We start from the raw sequence: 18,400 nt of genomic DNA, 5'->3' as shown, positions 1-18,400 counted from the left end.
CCCCCCCGCCTCCTGCCTTTCAGCCTTTTGATTGTTATTTGTAGGGGCTTATGAATTCTTTTTAAAATGGCTTATAATTTATTGCTGTAACTATTTGGGTGCTAAAATTGTCCCAAATTTGGCCCTTTTAAGCGGACTCCTGTGCCCTTGTAATATGCTCCACCATTTTTTTTTAACACTTCCTTACTTTATGCTCATCTTTTACTTTGCCCCAGTTCTGGAACCATCCTTTTATTTATTGGAGAATGCTATTTAACACCCAAATCTGTATGTTAGGTATTGTCATTGCCAGCGTTTTTGTTTCTTGGTCTCAGGTAGAGCTAGGAGGTAGGGGTGTGTGTGTGTGTGTGTGTGTGTGTGTGTGTGTGTGTGTGTGGCACACGTATTCGTATTCGTATACATACACATACACAAAGACATGTAAATATATACATATGAATAGATATTCAGTTTCATTCAAAATAAGAGAGATGTTAATTAAAATTACACTGACATACCATTTCTCGAAACCCAAGAGATTGGCAAAAATTTTAAAACTTAATAGAATACTCTTTGGGGCAAAGCTGTGGGAAATGAAGCAGTCATACATTGAAAGTAGGATTGCAAAATGATACAACCCTTAAGGAGGGGAATTTGACAATGTCCAACAAGATTGTATATTTATCCTTTCCCAGAAATTCACTTCTAGGAATTTTCCCTAAAGGTACCAAAGTGCAAAGAGCATTCATAGCATACTACAATTTCTGTAAGAAAGAAGGAGAAATAAGCAAGTATATACATCTCTGCTTATCTGTGTAAGAGGAAACACAAGAAGGATTAATCAGAAAATCACCAAGTTAGTTTCTTACAGTGGACGGAGGCAACTGTGGAAGGAATGTGGGAGAGAGTCACACCTGTCTATGCCTCTTGGTCTAGTTTGGACTTTTGAAAATATGTTAGTTCAACATATTATAAAAATTATTATTCATTTATTTTTTTTAATAGGGGAATTGGGGGAGGGGAACAGTGTGGGACAATTGGGGAAGGGGACCAGCCAAGTTGTTCTTCAGTCTTCGTTGTGGAGGGGGCCAGTCGCCATCTGGCTTCCCATCGGCAGCTCGTGGCTTCTAAGCTCAAGGTGCTGTGTTACAATCTTAGCTGCGGGTGGGTGTAGCCACCATCCCATGCGGGAGTTGAACCAGCAGCCTTGTTAAGAGTGCATGCTCTATCCACTGAGCCATCCGGGCAGCAGCTCAGCTCAAGGTGCCAAGTTCAGTCTTAGTTGCAGGCGGGCATAGCCCACCATCCAAAAAGCAGTCTTGTTGTTAGGAGCACGTGCTCTCATCAGCTGAGCCATCCTGCCACCTGTTGGCAGCTCAGTGACATCTCAGCTCGGGCACAGCGTCACTGGCCCATGTGGGAATCGAACCAGTGGCCCTGTTGCTCAGAGCTCACGCTCTTAAGCTAACTCAACCAACTGAACCACTTGGCTGGTCTTCCACATATTATAAAAATTAAATCAGAACCCAAAGGGATAATAATCTAAAACTAAAAGAAAATGACACAAATGAACTTGGTTGTATTTGAAATTAATACCATAACCACACTGAAGAGAGAAAAGAAAGAACTCATGGAAGTAGCTCAGGAACACAATATAAAACTGTAAATCCTTAGTTTTAGGTATAGTGGGAGGGGGTGGGAGAATGAATTGCAATATCTTGAACGCTTTCCAGTGGGTTCGTTTATCATAGTGATATATGGAAGAAGCAACTCTGAAACTATTTTAGATATATTACAGGTGCCACGGCAATTCAATGGAGAAGGTTTAGTCTTTTCAGCAGCTGGTGTGGACATCTCTGTACATCTATATGGATGCCTCACACCTCCCAAAAAAATTAACTTAAAATGGATAGGAGACTTAATATAAATCTATAAGTCTACAACTTCTGGAAGGAAACATAGAAGAAAATCTTCATGAACTTGGGTTAGGCAAAGAGTTCTTAGATAGGACACCAAAAGCATAATTCAGAAAGGGAAAAAAAAAAGATAAATTGGACTTATTGAAAAATTTAAAACTTTTGCTCTCCTTGCTTTTTCACAGGGAATCAGCCCTTCAAACCAGACCTTATATCCCAGCTGGAGAGAGAACAAAAGGTTTTGATGACGGAGACAGAAACCCAGAGAGATGGGTGTTCAGGTGAGAACTGTCCAGCAAACCCAGCAGCCACAGAGCCCCTCCTCAGACACGCGTCAGAACATGTCACTTCTCTGTTGAAAACCTCCAGTGCCTTCCCACTTTGGCCTATTAGGCCCTAAGGTGTCTGTCCTCACAGCCCCTTGTGCTTACCATATTCCCCTCCTACTGTTCATGTTTGCTCATTCACTCTGTCCCAGCTGCACGTCCCCATTACTGCCCATCAGACCTGCAGTTATGCTTCTCTGCTTCAGGTTCCTTGACTTGCTTTTCTCTCTGCCTTGAACGAATGAATTGGTTAACACATGCATGGTCTTCACTGGCACCTGTGCTCCTTGACATAGCTAGTAGATACAGAATAAATCAGTGTCATCGAAGGATACTCCAGAATGTTGTTTGTCATCCGGTGCATGCCTGTCCTAATTCTCATTGTTGAGGTGTCCTTGAGTATTCATAGACAGGTCGCCATTATTCCTAAACGATTGAGAATCACTAATCAATGAGAATAGGTATCAAAAATGTTCAGTGCCAACCTTGTAATTGACCCTCTTCATGCAGCAATTTCAAGTGAGACACTTCTCACTTGATAGCATTGGTGATAGCTTCCTCATTCACACGCCCAGCTCTTTATCTTGCCATTCTGTCCTCTCCTCTCACCCTCCCATCCTCTGACACCTAGTCTCTTGACCTAGCTACAGTTTCGAAGTAGGATTTTCAAGTTGGACATTTATGTGAACCCAAACATTCTGGTAATGTTTCTTTAGTTCTCAAGACTCTAACATCAAAAGCCACCATATCAACCGTAGCTAAGGATACTCCTGGGTAGGAAAAAGACTCATTAGAGTGTTTCTAAGCAAATTACTTCACTTCTATAATTTTTTGTTGCCATCTCAGTTAAGGTTCATGGTCATACATGATGCAATAGAACGGGGTCAGCAAACTTTTTCTCTAAGATCCAGATAGTAAATATCTGAGGCTTTACCAGCCACGTAGGGTGTCTGTCACATATTTTTCTTTTTTTTCCTTGCACCATTTAAAAAACTAAAGAACTATTCTTAGCTGCTGGGCTATATAAAAACAGACCTAAGGACATAGTGTGCCAGTCCCCCCTGCCTGATAGTATCAGTAGAAACATAATATCACATTTTAAAATATCTTATTTAATGTTTTACATATAGTGATATTTTTATACCTAATAGTAATGCAGAAATTTGATAATATATATTCTTATTTTTAAGATACTAATTTTTCTCTTTCATGATACCGTGGAGAAATTCATCCCTGCCTAAGATTGTAACTCGTTTATTTTTTGTCATGGCTGCATAATAGTCCAATCTGTGGCTCTAACATGCATCTTTCAGCCCTTTTCCATTTGCAATTGATGAGCATTAGTGTATTTCTTTTCTTTTTTTAAAAAAAACAAATACAGAAAGTACAGCAATAAAAACCCCAGTCCAAGCATCCTAGGGTACTAATGATTTTATTTCTATGGAATAAATTACTTGGTGAATCAGATTCATAGAAAAAAACCATCCCTTGCTGAGCTTTATCTTTGGAGACCAAAAGAGACATAATTATCTCCCACTGGCTTTCCTGTAGCCTCTGGGAGCTAACTTAATTGACTTGGGCAAAAAAAAAATCAAAAACTTTGTGGTTTTTTTTTTAAAGATTTTTATTGGGGAATTGGGGTAAGGGAAACAGACAAGATGCTGTCCTTTTGTTCTTCAGTCTAGTTGTGGAGGACGTTGCTTCACTGGCCCAAGTTGGCACCATCATTGTGCTTTTCCCGGGCGAGGCAGATCAGTCGCCGGCTTATGGATGGCCGCTCACTGCGGCTGCTGGCCGTTGGCTACACACGGTAGCCCATGACAACCCACTGCAGCCTAGGCAGCCCAGATCCAGGTTGAGCTGTTGTTCAGCATCTTAGCTGTAGAGGGCAGTGTCACTGGCCCTCACATGTGGGATCCGAACCGGGGCCCTCTGGTGTCCCAAGCCAGCTATTAACCAATGCGCCGCTCTGCCGGCCCCAAAAAACATTTTTAAAATGAGAATTCTTACAACTACTCTCTTGGCTAGTCCCCTATAGAAGAAACATCTCCATTTCCATTCACTCTAGCAAAGAAAAAGATGTCAACACGTAATAACTTCTAAACTATCTATTTCCTTGTAATGTTTTCCTAGTTGTAGCCCGTCCATCTCTTTGGGAGTTGGCATCCACATCAGGCTCCCTTTTCCCGTGGCAGGCAAGGAAGATTCAAGGTGAAAGAAACATGACTTGTAAAGAGTAGCACTCTTTTTTCAAGTGCTTATTTGTTTCTTATGTTTTGAACCTTCTATTCATGTAGGCATGAAACTAAGAGGTACAAACCTACCTACTGATATTTTTCTAAGTTTCCACATTTGAACTTTGCATTTTGACTTGCAATTGTTTAATTATGAGTTTTATACTTTCCTTAACTATTTACACCAGTGGTGTTCTTGGCCATGACCTTCAGTATGTATTGTAACCCAGTACAGATCTATGTAGTGTACACACCTGCACATCTGAAACAAACATTTCATGCAGCGATAGCCCTCACATGCAGTGTACCTCTGATACTGATATTTTCTGTCTGTTTTTTTAATTGCATGTCACAATGTACTATATTGATTTCAAGCTTCATTAATAGTTTCCTATCATTGGTTTTCCCATGCTGTTATAGGCCATATGTTCCAAATATCCAATAATATCCCATATCTGTTTTCAAAAGTGCATTTTTCATTAATGCCAGCCATTAAAATTTTGTCTTCTACTTGGAAAGTGATGAGAAAAATAATTTTACTTACAGTAAAACAGGTGGTTTGTCATCCACGTCTACATAAAGTCAACTCATCAATCGGCATAAGCAAACAAAATCTGTTTTCGTGGCATTGCCTGGTTAATTCTGTCAGAGGTGCAGAGTCAGCAGGTTATAGAGCCACCTGCAACTGTTGCTAAGATGAGGCATCATGGTCTCCAGGGGCCTGAAAGAAGGTCCTTTACCAGCACTACACCTTAACACTGCTGGTCACTGCCGATGCAATCACAGACTCCCAATAGGGGTGGAAGGAGAAGTTTTTGGTCCATAGGGCCAGGCAGGCGTCTCTACACTGGTGAAAACATCATTGGTCTACAGACCAAGGGCTTCTGGACTTGTCTTTTTTCCCCATAGCAAATCATTTCTGTTTTTATTTTCCAAAGGCATCTCTAATTATACCAAAACCATCCACCTCATTAACTAGGAGATCCTTACTTGTAGTAATCTCTAGCTTTCAAGTAATAAGATACAAATTATCTTGCTGTTTCTTCTACTTCCCTTTCGTAATTTGCTGGTTCCAGCTAGATCTGAACTCATGAAATTTTTCGGGAAAGTATTTGGCCATTGTTATTTCCTCCGTGGAAAGACACTAGAAAGCAGTAACCCTCTGCCTCATTGAGCACACAGTGTGAGCTTTGGCAGTATGGCACACCCAATCCACAAAAAGGGGTGCTCCTTCTCATGTTCCTGTTAGCAAATCCTTTCATGTTCCTGTTAGCAAATCCTTGTGGCTAAACAGATCTCAATCCTCCCCAATTTATATTCCTATCTACTGTCTAGGCTTTTCGAAAGTCTGGGGACAGAATCACAAACTCCAAGGCAGATGGCAAAGTCATGACTTGAGGCTTCAGATCCAACAGGAGGCTTGTCGTAAGATTTTTACATTTCTTAACCTCTGGAGAGAAACAGCTGCACACTCACCAGGAACAACTTGGGCACGAGTGTGTGCACATACGTACACACACACACACACACACACACACACATACACACACACACACACAGTCATCCCCTTTAAAGTGGCACAGTTCATCTGATTCTAATGACTCTTCCAGTGTCTTGAGGGCCTCTGAGAGTGGTAGCACCATTTGGGCACCTTTAGGAAACTCAGAAAGGAAATTCCCCTTCAATTAAGATGAAAATATTTCCAGAACGTATATTAAGCTCTTTCAGTATTGAAGCTCCTCTAGCTTCTTAGCACCAATCCAGCTTTTTAATGCCATGAGTCTACTGGTGAGTCAGATTTTTTCCAGCATTATTTTTAAACAGTCTCTCACAGATACGGTTTCTTCTACTCTGGTCTTCTCTGTCCCAAGTTGAATGTTACTCCCCACAGTGAAAAAGGAGGAGCAGCTGAGAAATAGATGTTTTCCTAAGAGACAGTCCCTAAGCATTCCTCCTTTCTAATTCTGCTTCCTTTAGGGTAAAGTTACCTGGCACTAAACCAAAAAATTTCCCGTTCCTGTCAATAGGTCTCAGACAACTGTTCTCAGCTGTTTCTTTGATAATTCTTTATGGCTCAATTGGAATATCAAGCATCACTGTTAATAGTAGCTGTAATAATAAAGTTAACTTATAGTTAATATAATAAAGTTAATATGTTAACTTAACCTTAACTAAACCTTAAGTATTAACACAAACTTTTATGGATATTTTGTGATGTCTTACATGTGCCGGTCAGATGTTGATCTAGCATTATGATTCCTTGCCAAAACTTCCTTTTTAATAGGCTTACTACATTTTCATTAACTAACTGCAGACGTAAAGAACATATGACTAAAAATGGCATGTTGCTCATAAAATATGGCAAATCTGTTTTTTAAAATTACATATATATTTAATCATTTTTTTCTTATAATGTTTAGATGATTTTCTGATCATTAGTAAGTGGTTCTGACATCTGATCTCAGGGTGTGATAGGCTGGCCAATTTTATGTTGTAATACAAAGAGTATTCTTTGCTTTCTACATTTCACTCCCTCTGCCCCCACCCCACATAATCTTGTTCTTGTTTTTGTAACGTTATATATTTTTCCTGTGGACTGAATTAAAACTAATTTTAAAATGATAGCTTTGTGACATGGAGTTGGATGTTGGAGCCATTGTTAATGTAGATGATTTGAAAGATAACCCTTTTCTCAAGCTCACATGAAATGGTCACCAAGATAGTCCACATTCTGCGCCATAAAACACACCTTAACAAATTTAAGAAAATAAAAATCATAAAAGTCTGCTCTTAGACCACAATGGAATTAAACTAGAAATCAATAAATTAAATAACTGGAAAATACCAAAATAGATGGAGATTAAACAACATACTTCTAAATAACACATGGGTCAAAGAAGAAATTTCAAGAGAAATTAAAAAGTAATTTGAACAAATGAAAATGCAACTTATCAAAATGTATGGGATGCAGCAAAAGCAGTACCTAGAGGAAAATTCATAGCATTCAATGCATATATTAGAAAAGAAGATATAAAATCAATCATCTAAGCTTCTACTTTAGGAAACTAGAAAAAGAAGATCAGATTAAATCCAAAGTAAGCAGAAGAATAAGAATTGGAGCAGAATCAATGAAATTGAAACTAGGAAATTGATAGAGAAAATCAGTGAAACCAAAAGGTGGTTCTTTGAAAAGATGAATAAAATTGATCAGCTTCTGCCAGGCTAACTAAAAGAGAGAGCGAGAGAGAGAACACACAAATGACTAATATCAGAAATCAAAGAGGGGACATGACTACAGAATCTATGGGCATTGAAAGGATAATAAAAAAATACTATGAACAAACTCTGTGGCCACAAATTTAATAACCTAGGTGAAATGGACTAGTTCCATGTAAAACACAATTTGCTAAAACTCACACAAGAAGAAATGGACATTGCGAATATGCCTATATCTGTTAAAGAAATTGAATCAATAATTAATAACCTTCCAAAACTGAAAGACAGAACTCATTCAGTTGTGAGGAAAAGAAGTAGAAACAGACTAAATATAATCTGGTAAAGAGAGGTAAGCCTCAGGCATGCTTAAGAGAATGGCCTGCACAGCAGCTTAAGTATTAGTCTGTAATCAAAATGTTGTTATTGTATCTTCTGTTCAGAAAAAGCCTTGGTTTCTCTTACTATCTAAAAGCATAGTAAGAATGCAGGGTAATATCAGTCTGGGTTGCTTGAGTTGATATTCTTGAGTATTGTCTATTAAAGGAGAAGGAAAATATAAACAGATTTTTTTTCTCTTAATTCATTATGGTTAACTATTAAATTTAAAGGAGTGATTTGGTACTTATGATAAACAACTCTTTGTTACTGAGTGAATTGATATAGGCTGCTGGAATGATTGATTTTCTTTTTTTTTAAAGATTTTATTGGGGAATTGGGGGAGGAGAACAGTGTTGGGGAGTTGGGGAAGAGGACCAGCCAAGTTGTTCTTCAATCTTCGTTGTGGGGGGCGCCAGTCACCATCTGGCTGCCCCTCGTCAGCTCATGGTCTCTAAGCTGTGTTCAATCTTAGTTGCGGGTGGGCATAGCCATCATCCCATGCGGGAGTCAAACCCGCAGCCTTGTTGTTAAGAGTGCATGCTGTATCCTCTGAGCCATCTGGGCAGCAGCTCAGCTCAAGGTGCCAAGTTCAGTCTTAGTTGCAGGTGGGAGTAGCCTACCATCGAACAGGCAATCTTGTTGTTACACCAGCTGAGCCATCCTTCCACCTGTTGGCAGCTCAGCAACAGCTCAGCTCGGGTGCAGCGTCACTGGCCCATGTGGGAATCCAACCGGCGGCCCTGTTGCTCAGAGCTCGTGCTCTTAAGCCAACTCTTAACCAACTGAGCCACTCGGCCAGCCCCATGATTGATTTTCTTAAATTCTAAAGCAGGATTATTAAGAAGAAGTAAGTTCTTGGTACTTCAAGTGAAGTCTTTCGGTGCTTTTTGCAGTGCTTATTTTCTCTATCAAATAAAGTTATAAATTTGACTTGACACAATTTCTCATCAGCACTACTGTTGATATTAAAACAGAACTTAAATGTTGAGATATGGAAAGGAAATGACAGGTAAATTGTTTCATTATGTACCATTGAGTAAAGGAAATTAAAGTTAATGTTGTTAAATGTGTGATCTTTTCCATAAGAGGCTAAAACTAAGTAAAAGGGGACCTTTTTTCCTTCCTCTATTCCTTTAATGTTAAAACCACTGGTCAGAAAGAAACTTTAATTTCTGCTATATATTTGAGAGATTCTTACATCATAAATTCGGTACAAATTTATATTCAAACAATTGCTTTGGAAGAAATTGGGTTTTGACTAGTAAGCTCCTTTCATGTGCTCAAGCCACCATGTTAAACTGTATCTTTATGGATGAATATCAAGTGTTTTTTGATGATACCAAAAGAGAACTATAAGCATTATGATTAACTCTAGCTGAAAGTTCAAACTTCTCACATATAAGCTATTCACTGTATCTGACATGCCTCCTATAGTATGCCCCTTCATTTCATCTTTAGGTGATAAAATATTAACGTAATAACTGAAAGATTTGCTTTTGAGAAGCCAGAGACATCATTAAACATTTCTTTAGAGTACTGAGCTGAGTACTTGTGGATATGTCAGAGTGTTACCCTGCAATCAATGCATTGCCCCACATTGTAGTGTCACACAATCATCAGTGTGACTTTTTATTTTTTACTTCTTTTTTTTTTTTTTACAGTGAAAACATGTTCTATTTGGAATTAGCCAGCTGGACTCAGTTTAGAATATCCCAATTTTGTTAGCAACATCCAAAGTACCATAGGAGCCAATCAGGCATATGCCTTCTTCTCTCCATCAGGCTTGACCAGGATGTTGACCTTGGCTACGTCAATGTTATAGAGCTTCTTCACAGCCTGTTAGATCTGGTGCATGTTGGCCTTGACATCCACAGTGAACACAAGTATATTGTTGTCTTCTGTCTTCTTCATGGCTGACTTGGTAGTTAGGGGGAACTTGCTGATGGCACAGTGGTCAAGCTTGTTTCTCCTGGGGGTGCTCTTCCAAGGATATTTGGGCTACCGTCAGCCGCAGGTGTCTTGGGCTTTTGGAAGGTGGGTGACATGCAGATCTTTTCTTGTGTGGCTGTGGACACCACTCAGCACTGCTTTCTTTACCTTCAAAGGCTTTACTTTGGCTTTGGCTTTGGCTTTGGTTTTGGGAGGGGCAGGGCCTTTCTTCTTCACTTTTGGCACCATGTTTGTGAAAAGGGTTTCCAAGACCTGTTCCCAGGGCTTATCCCAAGTCTCCTATTTTTTACTTTTTTTTTTAAGTTGGGGCTAAGATGGGACTACAGGTAAGATTTTGTACAAGAAAAAACACACCAATTTAAAGGATATTTTAAAATTTAAGATTCAATCCACAAGCAATTCCTGGGACCTTTGCTTTTCTCATCAACAGGTGATAGAGACCTTGAGTGTATCCTGACCCATATAGCCTTTGAACTTTGCAGCAAAAGTGCCATCACCAATTCCTTTCCCATGAAAAAATAACTTGCGTAAACATTCCCGTTTAGTACTGTGAGTGAGAATGACTATGATCTATGTTTATTGAGCAACTACTATTTGCTATGAGGGTTGTAGGCAGTGAGGGTAAGGCAGTGCACAAAACAAAGTGCCTGTCCTTTTGGAGAGTGCATTCCAATGTGGAGAGACAGACACACAGATAAAGAAGACTGATTATATTTGAAGATAATATATTACTGAAAAAATTCCTCTTGTACTGCTTTCCTTTCTGGATGCTATACAGAAAGTATAGTACTGCCAAGTGTTAGAAGAGCACATGTTATTACTTCAACCAGTTATCCTCAAGGAGGATACTCCTCACCAGGTTATGGAGATCTGCTGTCTGCTTATAATCTGAGTTTTAATAACTAGTGACGAGCCATTTCCACCAAACGTGTGTCTTCAATTCTTCTGGTGCCTCAAATTGCATAAACATTAAAGTAATTTTTCTGTAAAATAATTCAAACCAAAGTCTGTGTTCATTGAGTTTTGTTTGTTTGATGAGTTGCCTCAAAGGACACCTACAGGTGCCATGAAACTTGGCTCTGCTTCCCTCCCTCAGCCTCCTTTTTTTTTTTTTTTTGATGTATTTGGAATTGAGTTCTGTCACAGTGTTTCACATTCTGACCTGTACCATGGCCCTTGGTAATTGTGAAAGGAGTTAAAACTGATAACGGCTTACAGTGACTTAGACGAGCTTATTATTCTCATGAAGATAAATAGCTCATTAAAGATAGAACATGTGATGCCTCAAGCATCAATTAAAAGTCTGTGTGTACCTTCATCTGCACAGCATTTAACACACAGTCTCTTTACAAACAAAAACATTATCATGCCCATGTGCCAGAGGAAAAAGACAAAGTTATCAGAACAAAAAGCATTTGTCCACTTGAAACTATATTCTTTCCAATTTGAGACTACCCCCTTCTATTTTCTCCTTGCAATCACCAGGCAACGTATGATAAACCCATGATACGTGTGTGGTTTTACTAGGCCTTTTGAACGGGGCCACTATGTTTGCTGTCCCAGTTGTTGCAAAGCCCTGATTTTGCAGCATTATAGATATCCTGAATTATATGGATTCTACATATATTCCTGATGTAGCCAAAGAAGAGCTATTTCTAAGTACTCTTAGAGGTAGTAATATGAATTTTCCTCTAGTTCATTGACGTTCCATGTCATGACCTGAGTGCAAAATCTTGAAATCTCTGAATAAAAGCATTCACTTGTGCACATGTCTAAATTCTCTCTATCCTTATAGGAACCAAGAATCAACATAATATGGAGAGTACTCAAGAAGTGGGATTAAGCTACCTTTCCCCCAAAGAGCTTTCCTCCTGGCAGACCTGGCAACAAGATGCAGGCAGGTTAACCAGGTGTCAAGATTCCATGAAAAAATTTCAAGGGGATATTATTTCTAAGCTGCAAAAACAAGGTGATTCCCCCTGCCAGGTTTGGACAGGAATACCAATTCAGATTTCTGAAGATGGGAACTATATATTGAGTCATACAGGGGATGGTTCCACTCACAAAAAAAATCAAGAATTTTCATCTTGGCGAGTCCAGAATTCATGGAGGAAAATGTACCTGAGAGAGTCACATAATCATCAGTGCAGATGTCAGCAAATTTCCTTGAAAAATAATTTCTGTAAGTGTGACAGCATCAGCTGGATTTCACATCACAATGATAATCTGGGAGTATGCAGAACAGAAAAAAACTATAGCTGCCATGACTGTGGAGAAGACATCCTGAAGGTTTCGTTGCTTAATGAAGACTTAATTCAAAGAGGACAAAAGCCCTACCCCTGTATTGAGTCCAGAAAAGCCTTCAGTAATGACTTGAGCTCTGAAGTTCATCAGCAGTTACATTTAGAAGCGGAGCCCTGTACATACAGTCCACGTGGAAAGGGCTGTAGTTATAGTTCAATCCTCCATATTCATCAAAGTGTTCATGAAGGAGATGATTGTGTTTTGGAGAGTTCACATCTGCAGTCTCATCAGAGAGTACGTACAGAGAAGAAGCCATGTAAATGTGAGCATGGTGAGAACTTGAATCAGTGCTCCTCTCTCAACACTTACGAACTTATTCACACAGGAGAGATGCCCTATAGATGCAGCATTTATGAGAAAGCCTTCAGTCATAGCTTAGATCTTAATAGTATTTTTAGGGTTCGTACTGGGGAAGAACCCCATGAATATGAGGAGAATGGGAATGTCTTTAATCCGAGTTCTTGTCTTCAAGTCCATCAGGAAATCTACGCAGAAGAGAAACTATACACAGATGTGGAATGTGAGAAGGGTTTCATTTGTAGCTCAAATCTTAACGTTCAGCGTCGAGTTCACATGGGAGAGATTCCCTGTAATTCTGAGGACGGTGGTAATGGCTTCAGTCTGGCCTCACATTTTCAGAACCTTCAGATAGTTCACACTAGGGAACAACCATATAAACACATATGTGGGAACAGCTTCAGCCAAAATTCATATCTTCAAGGCCATCAGAAAATTTGCATTGGAGAGAAACCTTATAAGGAATGTGGGAATGGCTTCAATTGGAGTTCAAAACTTAAAGATCATCAGAGAGTCCACAGTGGAGAGAAGCCATACAAATGCAATACTTGTGGTAAAGGCTTCAGTCATAGATCAGTTCTTAATGTCCATCAGAGAGTGCACACGGGAGAGAAACCGTACAAATGTGAGGAGTGTGATAAGGGATTCAGTCGGAGTTCATACCTTCAAGCTCATCAGAGAGTTCACACTGGGGAAAAACCGTACAAATGTGAGGAGTGCGGAAAGGGATTCAGTCGCAATTCATACCTCCAGGGCCATCAGAGAGTTCACACTGGAGAGAAACCATACAAGTGTGAGGAGTGTGGGAAGGGCTTCAGTCGGAGTTCACACCTTCAAGGCCATCAGAGAGTTCACACTGGAGAAAAACCCTTCAAATGTGAGGAGTGTGGGAAAGGCTTCAGTTGGAGCTTTAATCTTCAAATTCATCAGAGGGTTCACACAGGAGAGAAACCCTATAAATGTGGAGAATGTGGTAAGGGCTTCAGTAAGGCCTCAACTCTTCTGGCCCATCAGAGAGTTCACACGGGAGAGAAGCCATACCAATGTGATGAATGCGGTAAGAGCTTCAGTCAGAGATCATACCTTCAAAGCCATCAGAGTGTCCACACTGGAGAGAGACCATACATATGTGAGGTATGTGGGAAGGGCTTCAGTCAGAGAGCATATCTTCAAGGTCATCAGAGGGTCCACACTAGAGTGAAACCATATAAATGTGAGATGTGTGGGAAGGGCTTTAGTCAGAGTTCACGCCTTGAAGCACATCGGAGGGTCCACACAGGAGGGAAACCATACAAATGTGAGGTGTGCACAAAAGGCTTCAGTGAGAGTTCACGCCTTCAAGCTCATCAGCGGGTCCACACAGAAGGGAGGCCCTATAAATGCGAACAGTGTGGTAAGGGCTTCAGTGGGTTTTCAAGTCTCCAGGCCCATCACAGAGTCCACACTGGGGAAAAACCATATAAATGTGAGGTGTGTGGAAAGGGCTTCAGTCAGAGATCAAACCTTCAGGCTCATCAGAGAGTCCACACAGGAGAGAAACCGTACAAATGTGATGCGTGTGGTAAGGGTTTCCGTTGGAGCTCAGGTCTTCTAATTCATCAGAGAGTCCACAGTGGTGATAAATTCTATAAAAATGAATATGGTAAGGACTATCTTTCATCAGAGAATCCATACAGAAATGAAGTTCTGTAAAATGGTGTTCCCGTTTTGTTTTGTTTTGAAGTCCTCAAATGGGAGCTGAATTTTTCCATTCACTAGAGTTCTTATAGTAGAAAAAGAATTTCTTCAAGGAAAATAATATTTCTACCCAACCTCAACATTACAGTAGTCAGGAAACCACACAGCAGAGACATCTAACGAGAGGCATTCCATAAAGGATTTTGTCAGAACTGTAACATCAATCATTGCACATGACTTTAACTAGTTGGACTAGGGCTTATGAAAAGATAAGAGTATGGTCAGAAATTTAAAGTACAGTGATGGGCATGCCTAAATTCAGGTCCTTAGCTTCATTCATAAGTTTATAAATCCATGACATTGCATAACTCAATGTAGGTGCTCAGTACTTTTTGCTAAGTGACTGTAAGTGTGTAAAGGTATCATGTTTGAAATTGTGTTAAGCTCATCTCCACTCCCCCCCAAAAAAACATTAAAAATGTATTTGGAAGAGGAATCCTGCAAGTAACCTTAATATAATCACTTCAAGTAGATAAATATTTGAAATATAGAATATCAAGCAGTATTGCAATCTGAAATTACATGAATTTGGTTGTAACCTTGTTGGGATTGGTTTCTATCTTTTGTCTCATCTTAAGCAGGATGAACTGAATTTCTTACTATTTGGTCTCTTTCTGTATACCATCAGTTTAAGTTTAGATTGTGTGTGTGTGTGTGTGTGTGCGTATGTGTGTGTGTGTGTGTGCGTGCATCTGCACACACTTGAAATGACAGTGCAAACTGATAAACAATGTTTCTGGTTAACCTTTGCAAAAATGGAACACTGCATTTTACATAATTATTTTTTACTCCTGCTCTGTGTGTTAAGGCAGAACTTTACTGTAATATTTGGAAATTGTCAGAAATGGTTACTAATGAAAAATACTTTCTTAATAAATGTCAAAATTAAAATACTTGGTTTTTTTGTCTCTATGTTTCCACCAAAGTCCTTTTATTCTAACTGATTTCTAAGAGTTATAACCTTTGTCCAGTTCAAACCTCCTTAGGCAGGACCTGTGACAAGTCTGGAGGACTTGAATTTTGTCAAGTTCTCCATCCCCATACTTCTCCCACTCACACAAGGAAAGGAAAAATTGTGAATTTTTCTAAATATTTTATAAAACATTGATTATGAGGATAGGATTGCCTTTAGCTTGGTAGTCTATCTTCAAGAACAATGTATTTTGTTGATGGGTGTAAAAAATACAAGCTTGTTAAAGAAGAGTCATAAAATGTATGTCAAAATGTAAAATATGATACCCATCTGGAAATCATAGAGTAATAATTTATGATAAACTAGAAAGGATGAGAGTAATTTTTTTAAACTGGAAATAAATAGGACTTTGGGTAAATTTCTCTTATGTTTCTATAGTATGGAACTCCAGAAAGTATGGAATTGATCTAAAATTACAGGAAAGGATCATGCATAGTGTTTAGTGAAAATGTGGATTGTACCTTCATAGTATCCAGTGAATTTAAGTCTGTATACATAACGTGTTCAAATACATACTTAATAGATTATGTATGGAAGATTACTCACCAACCACCATGTGGTTTTTTTGGCAAGCAGAATTTTGACTTAGCCTTTTCTGTACTTCATTTTAAAAATTGACAATTAACATTGACCTATTTTACCAAAGTAATAAACTACTGAGATGTTATGCCTTGAGTTAAGAACTCAAGCTGTGATTGTTCTGTTTCATTAGATGACATTATGGCAAAAATTAACAAATCCCCTGAAGTTAATTTTCAAAATTCTCTAGATTTTTGACACAGATACCTTAGGTGTCAGCAACTTTATCTTTCTGCGAAATTTCTTTAGGTTTCACAGTCTGAGTTGCACAGTATCATCAGAAATCCAGGGCTTCTGTTGCATTTCTTTGCTATCATCATTTCCAAGAGAAAATCATGAGAGCTCATGGTGCTGTTATCAGTTAGGATGCTTTTAGTTGTAACAGAAAATGTAACTTAGAGTTGCTTAAATAAAACATATTTCTCAGTTCATATAAATGAAAAGATACAGCAGAGTAAGAGTTGGGTCTGGATCAGTCAAGGGGGCTTTATATGATTTTCTTAAATTCTCTCATATCTGTCTTTTTGTGTGAACTCTTGTCTTCAGATTGCTCACAAGATGGCAGTATCACCTGTTTTTTTGTTCACAGCCAGGGGGAAAGCGCTGCTGTCTCATTTTTAGTGTTATGTAGTCCTAACTCCCCAAAATGCTTAAGATCTCTGACCTCTCAAATCCCCACTCAAAACTGAGACTAAACCAGGACAATAAAGAACAATGCTGGTTCCCATAAATAGGCTAACTTGCTCCTGGTGATGGGCAATAGCAGGTTACACTGGGAAAATAGCAAGAAAATGGACAGAGAATCCTGTGGCACAGGTGCCAAAATCTGGGGTGGAGCAAGAACATTGAGAAAAATCCTCCAGTACTCTAGCCGCCATGCTAAGCACAAGGTAATACTAGAAAATTTTGAAGTGTACTGAAGATAAGTATTGAAACAACAGAATCCAATTCCAACCTATTCCTGACCAGATCAATTCAACACCCCATTATAAATTTCTAACAGAACAAGTGTTCCAGGTTAAAAAAAAACAACTATTCAGTCTCTGCTGTTTGATACATGTTTTCTGGCATTCAATCAAAAATTAAAAGATTGGGCCAGTCGAGTGGCACATTGGTTAAGAGTTGGCTTGGGACACCACCTCTGAGCAGCAGGGCCCTGTTCGGATATCACATGAGGGTCAGTGACGCTGCACCCACTGCAGCTAAGATGGTGTACAACAGCTCAACCTGGAGCTGGGCTGCCATGAGGCCACGGCGTAGGCTGCAGTAGAGCTGCAGTGGGCTCCTGTAAGCTACCGTGAGTGGCCGGCAGCCGGTGTGAGCAGCTGGCAGCCGGCGTGAGCTGCCAAGAGCTGCCTTGAGCCGCCATCCAGTGGCCATTGACCAATCTGTCTCACCGGGGAAGAGCGCAATGATAATACCAACATTGGCCAGTGAAGCGACATTCTCCACAACTAGACTGAAGAACAAAAGGACAGCAACTTGTCTGTTCCCCTTCCCCGATTCCCCAATAAAATCTTTAAAAAAAATTACAAGATTAAAGAATTAACAACCTTCTGCAAAGAAAGAGCAGGCTAATCAATAAAACCACCTTAGAGATGAACATATTTTGGAAATATCAAACAGAATTTTATGTGACTGATTAATGTGTTAAATGGTCTCATGAAAATGCAGGCAGTATATATGAACAGATGGGGGAATTTCAGTAGAAATTAATAAAGAATCAAATGGGAAATGCTAAAAAAGAAAATTTGAAAGCATCACATAGGATGCTTTCAAAGGAGTCACAAGTAGGCTCAACACAGCTGAGAAAAGTGTCAGAAAATTCGAATATAGGCCAATCAAAATCATCCAAATAAAATGCAAAAAGTTGAAGAAAACAAGAGAGTTTCCAAGAACTGTAGGGAAACTTTATGGTCTAATATATGCATAATTGGAAATCCAGGGGGAGAGGAGAGAGAATAAGAAGAAAACTAGTTGAAGAGATAATGGCTCAGAATTTTCCAAAAATAATAAAGGACATCACCCAGATCCAAGAACCTCAGAATAACCAAGGAGGATTTAAAAACAAAACAAAAAAATTAGACACATTATTGCAAACAGCTGAATATAAGCAATGCAGAGAAAATACTGATGGCAGACAGAGAAAAAGGACACATTGTAAACAAGGAACAGAGGTGAGAAAAACAACAAACTTCTAATACAAAAGCCATGCAAGCCAGAAGACAATGGAGTGACATCTTTAACATTCTGAAACAAAATACTGTTAATCAAAAATTCCAGGGCCAGCCGGGCGGCGCGTTGGTTAAGAGCTGGCTTGGGACGCCAGAGGGCCCCAGTTCGGATTCCACATATGAGGACCAGTGACACTGCCCTCTACAGCTAAGATGCTGAACAACAGCTCAACCTGGAGCTGGGCTGCCATGAGTCGCTGGCGACGGTGTAGGCTGCAGCCCCTGCTGCAGTGGGTTACCATGGGCTACCATGTGTAGCAAGCAGTCAGCGTGAGCG

The 18,400-nt window shown here is 39.5% G+C and overlaps 2 protein-coding genes across 6 annotated transcripts in view; both read left to right on the top strand.

Moving 5' to 3' along the window:
* The window catches only part of ZNF112 (zinc finger protein 112), a 39,199-nt gene extending 24,631 nt beyond the window's left edge, over positions 1-14,568 (top strand). For all 4 annotated transcript variants that reach the window (XM_019626237.1, XM_019626235.1, XM_019626236.1 and 1 more), the window contains 2 exons: positions 2,081-2,176; positions 11,795-14,568. In XM_019626237.1, the coding sequence (XP_019481782.1) occupies positions 2,081-2,176; positions 11,795-14,292 (2,594 nt within the window). In that variant the 3' untranslated portion in view covers positions 14,293-14,568. The remainder of the gene's footprint in view (positions 1-2,080; positions 2,177-11,794) is intronic.
* The window catches only part of ZNF235 (zinc finger protein 235), a 61,983-nt gene that overhangs the window by 24,631 nt on the left and 18,952 nt on the right, over positions 1-18,400 (top strand). The window lies entirely within an intron of this gene.

The sequence above is a fragment of the Hipposideros armiger genome, unplaced genomic scaffold (genome assembly GCF_001890085.2).
Source record: "Hipposideros armiger isolate ML-2016 unplaced genomic scaffold, ASM189008v1 scaffold_664, whole genome shotgun sequence".
NCBI classification, from domain to species: Eukaryota; Metazoa; Chordata; class Mammalia; order Chiroptera; family Hipposideridae; genus Hipposideros; species Hipposideros armiger.
The sequence above is the reverse complement of the archived record's forward strand: the minus strand, read 5'-3'. Positions and strand labels throughout refer to the sequence as shown.